The 14,742-nt window shown below is 34.8% G+C and overlaps 1 protein-coding gene across 2 annotated transcripts in view; it reads left to right on the forward strand.

The window, feature by feature from the left end:
- The first annotated feature begins 7,476 nt into the window (after nt 1-7,476).
- LOC126922406 (transcription factor HIVEP3) overlaps nt 7,477-14,742 on the forward strand; it is a 72,450-nt gene continuing 65,184 nt past the window's right edge. For both annotated transcript variants that reach the window (XM_050734965.1, XM_050734966.1), the window contains exon 1: nt 7,477-7,619. In XM_050734965.1, the coding sequence (XP_050590922.1) occupies nt 7,610-7,619 (10 nt within the window). In that variant the 5' untranslated portion in view covers nt 7,477-7,609. The remainder of the gene's footprint in view (nt 7,620-14,742) is intronic.

Raw genomic sequence — 14,742 nt, forward strand, 5'->3', positions numbered from 1 at the left:
TCAAACAAAGTGCTGTATACATAGATACGTATACTCGCATATTCTTACGTAAAAGATTTCAAACAAACTATTCCATGTACGTAGATAAATGTAAAAATTGTTATTACTTTGTCAAAAATGGAAACGTATGGGGGGAAAAAAGAGGGAACGGGGAGAGAGAGAGAGAGAAATAAACAAAGAAAGAGCATCGAAGAAAGAGAAACAAAAAGTTGTCAAAAGAAAAGGGGAAAAGGAGAAACTGAAGAAATAGAGGAAAAAGGGAGAAAAGGAATCAAGAGATGGTGGCGGGGGAAACAAAGTAAAAAAAGACTAAAGAAGAATCGAGAATGAGAGAGGAGAAGAGAAAAACTGGCCACGATAGTACATACACACATACATAGAAGTAGCAGAGAAGAGACGAAGGAAGGCCTCGACCGTTGATTGTCGAGCCGATGTAAACTGAACCATGGAACGTACAAGTCGGGCAAGTTGTGTATAGGCGAGTAACCAGTCAGCCAACCAGCCAACCAGTCAGGCTAGAAGACGCAAGCCTGTGCTCGATCGGAGTTCCGGTGGAGTCCGCCTGGTGTTCGTCCGAAACGCCAGGACATTCCACGAAATGCCCTGCCGTTCTACTCCTCCCTCCATTTTTCCCCTCTTTTCCTCTTCCTCTACTCCACGCCGCTTCCACTTGCTGCCTGAACGTTCGAAGATCCGTAAGCAGTACTCTACGAGCGCGAGCACAGCGATGGGATCGATGTGCGATAAAATTGTCCTTACAAGTCCTGTAAATTTCGAAAAGATAACATTTTTATTTAACAGTTCCTCGATAGAATTTCAGAATTATTATAGACATTTTGAATAGTGCATCGTATAACGATAGAACCAAAGTTACGTATAAATCTACATTTATATAGATTAATCATTTTATTTCTGTATTATTTATATTTAAATGGAATCGCTAATATCTTTGTACGTACGTTTTGTAATTTATTTGCATCGTCGATTTCTTAAAATAAGTAACACAAAGTTCTAATAAGAAGCAACATGTTCATTATGAAAATTTTCCTAAAATTATATTCATAAACAAAACTTGCATTATACGATAATTGAACGTTTGCATTATAAAATTAATATTAATAAATAAATATTGACAAGCAGAGTGTATAAATAAAAAGATATTTAAATGTTAATTCGAGACGAATCGATGCGTATACAGGCATCTTGATCGTAAATTGATCCCATCGCTACACAAAATGTGCACAATCTCCACGTCATATGGCAGTCAGTTACATGTGGATTCTCCACGTACGCACACAAACACTGCACAATATACAACTGATCACGCCTCTCTTCGTATTATACTACTACAAATGCGTACCTCTTATTGCTCCTCCTGCAGGGCCGTATACATCGTCGTTTACACCGGAAATTGTCGAGCAATTTCAAACAACCTTTAACCGTTCTCTGTAAGGACGAATACATATACAATTTCATACTTTTATATTCGTTATTCATAAAATTAATCGGAACTATAAATTTATTGCATTATACGCGAAGCTGTGCCGAACAATGAATATATGAATGAAAAAATTTCCCGAGCTGTTAGTTAAGAATAATTTATGTATGTAATTGTCGATAACCTTCTCTCCTTCTCATATCTTTGACTAATCAAAGAAACGACAATTATAATTGATTGTTTGATTAAATTATATTCAATAATTAATACATGACTCGTAAGTTAAACGAATATATCGAATACCCTTTGCATGTTAATTATTATCTATGTTGCTTTTTTTAACAGCTGATTTACGTCTATATTTATATATATGTATCTCGATCATGGCGTTAAAATTTTTACAAAATATTATAAGGAACCGCCCAGCCATAATGCAATTAGTACTTAATACACTATCATTATCGTGGCTTATCATCCAAGGACAATCAAGCAAACGTATAATTAACGATTGTGCCACGTAGCCCATAGACAAACTCCCAGTTACACACGTTTATCGATCATATCATATCTGATACGTAGTATTACTTGCAGTAGTTATTCCGGGTCCACTCAACTGCTGGGAATCATTTCAAACGCAATAAATTACTTCATTTTATTAATCAATTCACCAATTATATTTATTATTTGACTCAGAATTTCTACGTTTCACTGTATCTTCTGTCGAGTACTTCTATCGCGTATATTTGTATTTATGGTTGCTACAGATATGATAAACAGCTCTTAGTTAAGTAGTCATAGTCATCATTAAGTAGTACATAGTCATTCAACTTTAGTACTATACACGAATTTCTCAATAACAAATTTTATTTATTGCGTGTACACATTTTATAAAATTATGATGGGTTCAAAAAGTACTAAAATCGAATATATTCGATTATATTTATGTATCTATAATACATTTATGTAACATTTATGATACATTTATAATACAACTGTGTGTATTATATTTTATACATATGATTATAAAACACTTACTTTTTTAAATAAAAGCTGCAATATTAAACACTTTATAATGAATAAAAACAATAAACTACAATAAAGCGAAATATATAAAAATCTACGTTTCAAATAAGAGTGAACATAGTTATTTATGCACATATATATCATTTAACGAGATGAGAATTTCCAGGAACACAATGAATCATGTTTCTAAACGCAAGTCGTTATAAATTGTTTAAAAACGAAACAAACATTTTCCGTGAAATTTGAATTAATCTTTTCCAATGTATCCGGTTTCGCATAAAATTGAAATTTCATTTATCTAAAAATAAATGATATATGGAATATTTAATGGCATCAGTTTCATGCTTCTCGTGACCGTACGTACTATGTATTCAATTTTACTTCAGTGTTCAATTTTTTAACAAAATTAATAACGTTAATATATTTTAATGAACAAAAGCTGACGAAATTACACAACAAATACGGTTGTTTCTTCCTTAGTAATTATTTAGGTAATATTATGATACTATACTATACACGCTACAAACGTGAAAATTTTTAATCTATCAATTGAATCACTCCTTCACCAGAAACTTCTGTAATTATGGAATTAAAAATGAATCGAATTTTATTATTTTATTTCTTTTAATTAAAGAATTATTAATAAGATTAAAAAGAAGCAAATCACTAATTACAAGTATAGATGTGATATTGCCATTCTTAATAGAAATAAAACAACATGTAATGGAATAAGCGATTTTTAAACAAGGGAATCACTACGTCAAGAAGATTAAAAGCTTAACTCATGAATTGACCTGTATTTCCTGGTTAATAGATTTAGAATTTTAGCTTCATTTATACATCATAATTGTAAAAGACTTTAATAAGAGTGTATTTTAAGAAAAAATTAGTCATATCACTGTTACCTAAAATATCTACCCATGCTTTACCTGACTAACGTCATTTGCTGTATAAAATAATATTTAGAGCAATATCAAACTTCAGGAAAAGAGATAGTAATTACTAAATATATTCACATATTGATAATAAAAAATGTTAAACATTCTACAATATTGTACGAGATATATTTTGAAATAAATATGGAAAACATTGTAATATATATTAAACTTTAAAACACTTAAGCCATGTATGTTATCGTCAAAGCTTATATTAATAATATTAGAACCAATAGATATATAATCCACAAAAATAATAGACATTGTAACAAATATTAATCCGACGACGAATATAACATTTAATAAAAATGATATTAATATCGTGATGATTGCATTGTTACAAGCGTTATCTAATTATTTATACAAATTCCACAATCCCTGATCATTGTTAATATCTTTCACTGAAAACATTTAATATTAAATTAATAACTAGCATCTTTTAATAAATTAATAAAAACCATCAATATGAAGAAAGATGTTTCTATTTTCTGTTAGCTTCCATGATTAGTATTTTCTTCCGATCGTCTTCCCCGAGAAGCGGGTGCTTCGTAGAGGTCAATTCCCCGAAGGCCGTCCTTCCGGGACTGGCAGACGCGTGAGAAGGTTGTATGTATGTACATACATATTTGCCCGATAGCAGAGACTCCCTGCAAAACTCTCGAGCAGGGACGATGGAACAGTTGAAGCGACACCTCAGAAAACTGCGTATGCTCTTAACTTTTACCGATCCAGAATAGATAGGTAAAGTAGATTATCACGAGGGATTTTTGTTTACTTGTTATTACGTTATCCTCCCTATTCTCATATTAATATTTAAAACGAAAGATGCTTGGCCATTATGCCAACAGTGTTGAATATGATAAATACCTTTTTACTTTTCTCTTGTGTCTTTGATTTCCTTACACCGTAAAAGTGTAATCAAAAGATAGTAACGCTCAAACAATAATATGCGTTTCAATACAGCAAAGGAAGATGCGAATAGTGAGGTGAATTTTATTAACTAGATAATCATTTTAATTATCATTTTATTAATTTATATTTTATAAATTTATATATTTGCATATTATAAGAAGGTAATGATATATAATACATTTGATAGAGAATGACATATGTTTCAAAGTTCTAGAATGAAAGTATTATGCAATAGAATGATTTTAATATTGAGAAATATGAAATAGAATGGCAAAAAATATTTTATTCGATGTCTCTTTGTAACTTACAACTACCCTATGATATCAAAGAAAATCCATCAAACATCTCATCAGAAAATCAGCGTGACGTAAAAAGTAGTTGCAGTGAGGAATTATCGCAGTCAGGTATTTTCTCGAATTTCCATTTAATGTATAGAGACACAAGGCCACTGTTAAGAGCCTCATTATCGTCTTCGAATATGAGGTATAGATCAGAGAAAGAGAGAGAGAGAGAGAGAGAGAGAGAGAGAGAGAAGGGGGAAGAGAGAGAGCGTAGTAGAGTACGTCCCTGTGGGTTTTAGTCAAGTATCGCTAACTCTGCCTCTCCACAGGCTTTCTCGGTGTTAAAGTCTGTCCACATGTTTTTCTACGTTTAGTGTACGAAACGCACTCGATTTGTCTAGATATTATAGGACATGTATATGTGCAAACATATAAGGCATGGTTCATAAAAATTAAAAAAGCAGTTTGCCCTATGTCCATAATTGAAATAAATTGTGAAATGTATAACGCTGAGTGTACGAGCGCTTAATACTATAACCACAGAAAAAATAATAACATAACAAAAATATACGTATACTTTGTTTATTATTCTTCTAATTGTTTCGCTCAAAACTTAATGTAGGAATTTGTAATTAAAAATTTAGAGTTTGTAATGCTCCCTAGGAAATTTCGTAATAAATTCGAAATAAATAAATAGAAACTTAAATACATACTTATAAGTATTGCTATAGAAATTTATACAAGTAAATTATTATTCGCAAAGACGTTCTATCACTTTTATATTTTCCAATTATAATTTATTGTGAATGTAAAATTTAAATATACACACATATACATCTCTATATATATATATTTTTTTTAGGCGTAGCACCTATTTTAAAACGAGTAATAAAACACATGTTGACTAACATACAAACAACGACTAATAAATACGTTAACTAACGAAAAGTCATTTAAAATACGCAATTCATTTAAAATACGTATTTAAATTAAATATAGTCATTAACTATACTTGTTGAGATGCTCATGAAACCGATAATAATGCACTACATTTTCTACTTGAATTTTATACTTCTGCTAATGCAATTATTGCTATTAAGACAGCTGTAAATGCGCGGAATCTACGGAAATGTTTGAACGTAGAGTATTAACCCATCGCAGAGAACCCGTTATAAATCACGAGCGTGGTATAGCCAAGAGCGTTTCGGAAGATTGAATGCGTGTGGATGAAGCTTTACACTCGTCTGAACCTCGAATTCGTCCCCTCTCGTCCCACCAGGATCCCCACTCTGATCGTTCGAGTCCATCCCTTCAGTGGCTCGGCAGTGCGCGTTCGATACACGGAATCGCCTCGTGGTTCTCGGAAGGCAGTAGACTGTCGTCAGCCACGCCAGACGGCGCACTGCTCGCACGCTCACTGCTCTCTCGTCAGAGATACTCGCCCACTGGCTCACCCACGGCTGCTGTTACCTCGCTCTCGCAGCCTCTTTCTCTTGTCATCTCGCTCTCTCTATCCCTCTCTCTCTTTCTCTCTCTCTCTGCCCGGCTGCTGGCAGCGGCACACTCGGCTTAGCGGGCCGCCAGTTACGCAACAATAACAACGCCGTCAGGAGGTGTAGCATGCGCGTGCTGTGCCACCTATACGCCGACGAACGACCCTGGAACGACGAGCTGACGATCCGTCGTCGTCGCCGCCGCTTCTGCTGTTACTGCTGCTGCGATCACTTGTTGAGGCGAGCGCGCATCCGTTTCGCAACGCAGCTACACAGTACGAGCATCTTCTTTTAGTGAGAAAAGATTGTGGTGATAGTAATAGTGGTAGTGGTAGTGGTGACGATCAAGCAAGAGCGTGGAAAGTGCGTGTAGTGTTGTCGAACAGGAATTATGTTGTAGGAAGAGTGATGAGTAGTAACGTATTAGACACGGTGGAAAGCGGTTTGTGCCTGTGCCGAGTGAGTGGCGCGATCAAACACTCGATACGCGATACGCGCTTCAAGATCGTACCTTACGGTAGATCGAATCGGTTCTTTATCGTCTCAATCGAGAACGAATGAGCGAGAAATTGTAACGTTATAGTGCATCCCAGCTGTCTCTTCGATGCGACGTTGTCCCTGTTGGCTGTCAAGCGAAGATTCATCGAACCGAAGAAACTGATTTCTGCGTAACACTATATCGTTTTTGCGATAGGAAACTTATGCTAAAAGGAAAAGAAAATTCCGTCATGGATACTTGTTGAACCAAGACTATTGAAATCGCGTAGTAACGTTATTCTTGAGAATCGCGCGAGGGAAGAAAGGCAAAAAGGAAAAAAGGAAGAAAGACACAGGAAGAATTTATCGTTGGTTAAAGCGTGAGGTGCACGTCCGAGAGAAGTACGCGAAGTGATACACGAAATACGTTGCGATTAGGCGCCAATGACGTCAGACAAGAGTCGCGGAGCCGCACTGATATGTATATATATCAGTGCGGAACCGTGTAAGTCGCAAGAGGAATTCGTTTGTGGAGTTTGCGGTGCGTTTACCGACACGATGTCGTCGTTGTATTGGTGATATTACGGTTGGTGATTGTAATCGTAGTAGTAACAACAGCACTATATGTCTAAGTAGTATTGGTGCTGGCAAGAGTTGTGTAGTGAGTTCGGTATCAGTATTACCGAGCAGAAAAGTGGTGGGGCTAAAGGAGAACCCGTGTGGAATTGCTGCGTGGTCCGTCGTGGTAGCCAATTATATTTTCTACGTGTATGCTACGCGGGCAATGACTAACTGCTCACCGTTAAGTGTGTTAGTAGGAGATATCGTCGACGGACCCGTTTCTGCGTTGGTGTTACCGTCTACGTCAGCACCGGTCGGATGGGATTTGCATAGCAAACAGATTGACGCGCTGGTAAGTGGATAACGAGAGAGGAGTCGCGACTCTGTGTCCCACCGCATACCAAAGAGAAAAGGATAGTGCGCGTATAAGTCCCTCTGTGTTGTTCTCGTGCTTCTGGAGTAACAAGTGAGCGGCGAAACGGCGTTGCCATGACGACAGGTGAACCATGAGCTACTCCTCTCTCTTTCTACCAATCTCTTTCTCTCTCTCTCTCTCTCTCTCTCTCTCTCTCTCTCTTTATCTCTCTCTCTTTCTCGCTTCTTCTCCCGTCTTTCCATTCCGAGAATCTTTCTTTTTCTACCCCTCACTATAGACTTTCTCTTTTTCTCTCTCTCGTGAGGGCGCGCGCGCGCACGTGTATGAATCCTTTCCTCTCTTGGAATCTCTTATTTGCTCTCTTTCTCTTCCTCCATCTCTATCTTCGTTCGTGTTCCTCTTTCCTTGTAACCTCCCTTTGCCGTCAATCTTAGAATCTGTCCCTCTCTTTCTATCTTTCCTCTTTTCCTATCTTTCTTTCTCTCGTTCTTTGGCCGATTCTCGCAATTGTCCCCCTTCTCGTCTCTGACCCCGTATACTCGTAAGATACGGTGCGACAACAGGAGGTCGTCTGTCTTCTTTCTTCCTAGCATAAACCGCATTTATCTACCTGTCTCCGCTTCGCGGCCTTTCTTCCCCTCCTGTTTTTCCGTCCTTCTCTTTGTTCGCGCTCCGTTTCTTTCTTTTTCCTCAACGGTCTTCTCTCGTACGTATTTCCCCACTCTTCGAAGGAGCCGTGTAATCTCTCGTGCTAGCTCGCACTCGCTTACGCTTGGAGAGCGCTCGGTTAACGCCGTTGTAGCATGCCTAACGCGTAGGCCGCACGATATTCCAAGTACGCTTGGCTATTTTCATGCTACGCCAGAAAGACACCTAGCGACGCGCCACGCTTGTAGGTGACACGACTGATCTCCGACCGCTGTATAAAGTCGAAACCAGATCGAACCGACCAACTGGAATTCTTTAGTTATCTAGCCTGTTAGGTTACAGAAAACATCAAATTATTCATGATTTTTCCTTTTTTATATTTTTTAATTCTGTTATAAATAATTATACTTCCAAGCCATTATTTAAGGAAACGTTAACGCAAAAATAAATTAATCGCTTTATTTGGATAAGAGACGTGTAAAAGCGATAATTTCTGATTCAACTACAGTGTATACATACATAGATTTTCACAAGTCGAGTTCAAGTCATCACATACGAGCACACATACATAAAGTAAATTGTTAAAATTAAAACTTACCGAGAGATTCCTTACAATAAATCGTATGTTATTAAAGCAAGAGGGAAGCCTTCTTTTCGCCAGCCTGATATCCTCGACGCAAATGCATATGTATAGGGTGGGACAGAAATAACAGTACAACTAGAAAGACAGAGATTCTATATAAAGAAAATAAATAAACAATATGGTATGACATTTTTTTCAGACATGATTTTGAAAATTTGTTGGATACGGAATCATCTATCATGCTATTCCGTTGTGACTGTATGCATCCGAGCTAACATTTATGAACATTGGCAGTTTAGATAGAAGAGTAGGTTTTAACAGATTCTTCGTTACTCTATATTATATATATCATAAATAGGACGCATAATACCTAGAAGACATTTCTCCACGTGGTGTGAATGTCGTTCTACGTATTTTTTTTAGTATTTTTGACGAAAAAATTTATCAAAGAATGAAACGAAGAAAGACAAATAACCCGACGTTATTTTATCAAATAGTACATAACGAACGTGATGTTACAATCATCGCTGACAAATTATTCAAGTAAGAGAAATGCATGCGTTACACGCACGAAGTTCTATAACCTGTTAAAAGAATTCAATTGCTTTATTTTGATAATTGTTATCTGTTATATCGAATCGACAAAGTTTAAGTTATGTTATAACCAACTATGTTATAAATAGCTGTTAATTATTAGTTACTTCGATGGAATCCCGGGGGTGTTTTCGATATCCGTGTTTTCAAGAAGTTTCGAAAAAGAATTCGAGGAAATTGGGAAGACAGCTGCTGAGCGTTAACCCAGATTCAAATTCTATGATGATTTCACATACCATTGGTAGTTTAAGAAATTTTCATTTGAAAGAAGCTTTATTTACAATAAAAGTGTGGAAATTTATTCGTTATAATGTATTGATTTTATATAGAGAAAATAGTTAAATTCTTTCTAAATTCAGGCAAAATCGATTATTTGTACCTGACAGAAAGTCTCTCTTAAATATTTTTTTATTTCTTAAGTCAATTGTATAATTAATATAATATAGAAAGAATTATATAGCATATTCGTTATTTTTGATTATATTAGGTCATCCCATAAGTTCGTTCCGTTTTTCGAGCGGTTATATATGTTAAGATTGTTTACATACCTTTCAGTTTCGTGAAAAAATGTAATCCCCCTCTCGTTGTACAACTTCTTCCCATTTTTCAAGTGCATTGGTCCCTTATCGCCGTATGTTTATAAATCGACTCATGAAATGTATACACAAAAGTCGGCACGAACTTATGGGATGACCTAACAATATTCTTCAAATAAATATATTTCATTTAGCGTTAACCTTACCAAGCCCGGTCGTGTTACCCCCTTACCAAAGTTGTACATACATTGTTAGTCCTTTCGTTCATCTAACTTTGTGTAAATTCTTATATTATATGATTAATCAATTTCTACATTTTTGAAACTGGTCATTTGACCGGGCCTGGTAAGGCTAATGTTAAATGGATCGACGTGATATAATGATTTCCTCTTGTCTTAAAAATGTTAGTGTTTAAATTCAAATTTAGTCATAAAGGATAGAAAGAGAGATACGTTATTACGTACATAGAAAAAATGAATAGCACACTTGTCCCAGTAGAAGAAAGATGTTACGAATACTCGTTTAAACCACCTGATTAAAATACGTAACTATTGGACCCAATCAATGTTGACGGAAAACTTTAATAGCCGAGAGATCGTTGTTGTAAATTTTTTAAACTTGGTTACATTCGTTCATTGATACCATAAAGTGTTTACGGCCTTGTAATAAGCTTAACCCCCTGGCGTATAATATTGAATGAGACTCGTGGAAAGAGAGTAAAATATGAAAATCACAAGTCAGACTCGTATGGAATCCAGAATAAACATGAAAATGGTCAAATAGATTCATAACACAGATTGCGGACCAAAACATAAACACCCCCCTCCCCCCTTAGTAAAGGAAGATCAAGAGAACGACCCGAAGTTTGTTTGCCCCAGTGTGTAAACGATTTTGTCACTGACTATGGCACGCACGGGCCCAAATTAAATTGTACGAGAAGGGGTTGAAATTATAAGGAATTTTCTAGCAGATAGAGATTTCTTGGTGCGATATTGTAAATAGTCCATTAGCAACGACGGTGGTACAAAGGGCGGCTATAGACGGGTCGACTAAGTAGCCAACTAGCGAGAAATTTTAATGCACTTTGTGTAAGTGCAAATTCGGTTGACTGATATAGTCGACGATCGACTTTATTTTTCGAGTAATTTTCATGTATGAACACTAAATTTTGTTGTGTAGGTTAGTAAAACCTAGTCATGTTCAGTCGACCACGGAATTTAACTTTTTAGATTTTCTGGTCGACTAGGGTTCTTTATCTGGCACTCCTTGTCAGCCGACCGCTTAGTCGACCCGCCTGTATCCATCCAAAGGGATCGACCATTTCCCCGTAAGAGAACACGTGTTTTTATGTTTTTTTTAATGATATTGATAATTGCCAAAAGTTCGACGATTATTATACGAATTCGAATTTACTTATCGGACAGTAAATAAATATACTTATTAAGGCATGTGTATGCCAGTTGCTTTTATTCGTTGCATGAAAATTTCTCCCGCTTTCCTCGTTACAAAAGCGTTGAATGCATTCATTTTTCTCGTCGAAACTACTTTCGATCTTGCAACTTTAACGGCTTCAACGAACCGACACAATTATTATTCCAGCCTTTTAATTTGAAATTATATTATGCGAGTAAAATTCTCTCGCATCAAAACACAAAGTACTGATTTTATCTAGTGATTTCCGTTCTCATCTTCTGTATTTTCCTTTCAACGAATATTATCTTTTTTGGCGCAAAGGATCTTAATTGAATGAAAATAATTATCAAAACTCGCACGCCGAGCAGTTGGTATAAACTTAACCTTTTCTATTCTACGAATGCTTCTATATGCATACAGTAAAATCCATAGTTTTCTTGACAGAATATATACTTACATATATGAAAGAAAATCTTATAGTCGTTGCCTATGAACGCTTGAACGCGTCAAACATGGTCGGCAATCCTATTTTTTTGAGTAAAAATTTGTATTATAACTAAATCTTCCGTGGAAAGTGGAAAATTTAATGTTTTTTTACAATTTGTGGATTTATGTTGTAATTAGTATCTGCATATTCAAATTGTTTTATTTGCGTTAAACAGATATCTATCCAGATCACGAACATGCCTCCTATGCGTTTTGAATATTCTGTCTATGTTGATGTATGGCATAAAAAGAAATGCATATCGCAAAGCTTAATATTGCTATTATACTATTTAATGTCTTTTAATATGCTATGTGTACACTTTGGAAAGACTTTTATCGAATATAAAAAATCAATCATCAAAGTACTTTTCGTTATCGCAACAAGATTATTATTTCGTTGATTTATTTAAATTTCTTAAAGGAATTGTATAATTTTAGACGCCTTTCCGTACCATTCACCCGGCAGCTTGTACACACATACTTTGATTGAATATAAATGATCACAATAAAAAAGAACCGTTGCACTATCATTTGATCGTTCCTGAATCTGCAAGCTAAGAATAGATTCAATAGAGGAAATGAATTGAATGGGAGTTTACTGAAGAAAAAGCATGTTTCGATTCTATATTACCAGTTTCGTTTGTCTCTATTAATGTTTTATTTTAAGAAAATACAGGAAACAAATTATTTAATACAGAAATCTTATAGAAAAATCTGTTCCAAAATTTTAACTATAACTAATTCTTGTCTATAAACACATTCGCGTTATGTATATAGTGCACGCTGTTCAATTTTTAATGAATTGCGCGAAAGTTTTGGAACATTAATGTAATAAAAGAGAAGTTGGAGACACGCGCTTAAAATTTGTGTTGATTCTGATAAAACCGATCGAAAACCATACACCATACCAGTGATAACGACGTATTTTTCGATGTGATATTGTATTTTGCTGCAGGTTGAGATTAGATTAATCGTCGTCGTTTAGCCACCGCGTAATTCATATTTCAGATATCAATAAATCTGCTCCACTCTCTTGTAAAAAACTGATGAATCCAATTTTTTTTATCTGGAACCGATACGTAAAAGTGAATTTGAGGAAGGTCCCTTTTCTTTTTTCGCTAAAATAATTTAATCTTGGGTATTGGTGGTTAGATTATGTTAACGTCAAAAAGCTGAAATTTCGTTTGTCGCTCATTCCCATATCAAAGATGTTTGATAAGTTGTTTTATTATTGCTGTAACATGCATGAGAGTAAATTTCCCGATATTAATATCAAGTTATAAATAATTGAATCACTCATAGAACCTTTAGATTATAGTTTTTATGTTGAATTGAATGTTTCATTATCAATATCGTTTCGAAAAATATGGATTAAACAATAGGAAGAAAATATTCAAATGAATAGAGAAGAAAGATCTTTCGTATTAATGTTATAATCCATTTCATAAATCGTTTCAGATTAAATGAGATACAACAATAAGAGATGTTTTTCATCACTATAATAACGAGTGAACTATTCACAAAAAGCGCACGATTCTTGATTACGAATGTTCCGTGATACGCCGCGCGTAGGTTTCATGACCTAATCACCCATTCACAAGTAGTATTCCGTCATTACCGTGCATTGAATACTGTTAAGTTGCGCAGAAACTAAAATGTTCATGTGAAATTCATTAATTGATAACTATAATTTACCAATCGGCAATTTATGCGTTGTATTTTGATGATTTTTAGAAATGTACATATTTCATGATTTGGGAAATGAAGATTTAAAATGGAAAAATATGATACTTAAACATTTGACGGTAATGGTTGTAGCGTGAATGAATTTTCCTGTCAAGCCTGACATCCTTCTTTTTTTATCCTCCTTACTGTAATAAGTTATTTTTGTTGACGTCCACATTACACTGATATGAAATATTTTGAGGTTGAATGTTTGTACAAAATAATCGTGACTTACGAATGCGAGAATCAAAGTTTTACATGATATAGTCGTATCTGGAAAAGAAATAGTTCTATAAGATCAACAATAGAAATAAAAATACAATATTCTTATTATAATTAGAAAATTTATTCTTTGATGTCTTCTTGATGTTTGTATATCATATGTATAGTTTAAGTATAGTTTACATATGTTTATATATTATTGTGAGAAATAACGGTGTTCTGGAAAATACTTTTATTATTCTTTATTATAAAATGTTACAAACGTTTCGTAATAATTTTATAAAACAGTGGAAATTGTTTCCACCGAGGAATATGTGAAACGAAAACCTCGCTTTATTTTTAGGCTGCGCTTTATCTTTGGAGCATCTTCAGCGTTTAATAGTAATCTGCCAGCATACTTGAGTATCGTTTATCCATTGTGGAAATTTCCTGGTAAAACTACTCTCTGTGATGATCACTTATGACATTTACGGTCCCAGGAAAACATAAAGATTCTCATACATAAGTCCGGAAAGATTCTGCATAGTAGCATGCGCTTTGCAATAGTCTTTAATGATGTTAATTCTCGGTAGATTTGTCTTCAAGTTACTCTTGAATAGTAACTGAGCTTGAATAAGAAATTTTATTTTCCTATTCTTCCTTTTTTGTGTTAAAAATGTAGTATCAAGCAATTTATTAATATAGCGTTTCTAACGTTCAACAATAGCGCTTGATAAATCACACAATCTCTGTGTGAGATTATCGATACAAATGTGCACGATCAAATCAAAATATCATTTGCAGGAAACTCGAAAGTGCAAAAGTGCACAAAACGCACATGATATAACATAAGATATATAAAATGTTCAAAGCGTAGTGTCTTTTACATTTCATAGGTAATATATATACATAGTATATAGGTAAAGTAACTTTTATTTTTCGTATTATATTCTCAAAAATGTTAATTTACATAAAAATCCGCAGTCTAGTGATGATATCATGATTTGAAAAAATATAAAATCACCGCAATATTCCATTCGAAAAACTGTGTCTAATTGAA

The sequence above is a fragment of the Bombus affinis genome, chromosome 12 (assembly GCF_024516045.1).
Source record: "Bombus affinis isolate iyBomAffi1 chromosome 12, iyBomAffi1.2, whole genome shotgun sequence".
NCBI lineage: Eukaryota > Metazoa > Arthropoda > Insecta > Hymenoptera > Apidae > Bombus > Bombus affinis.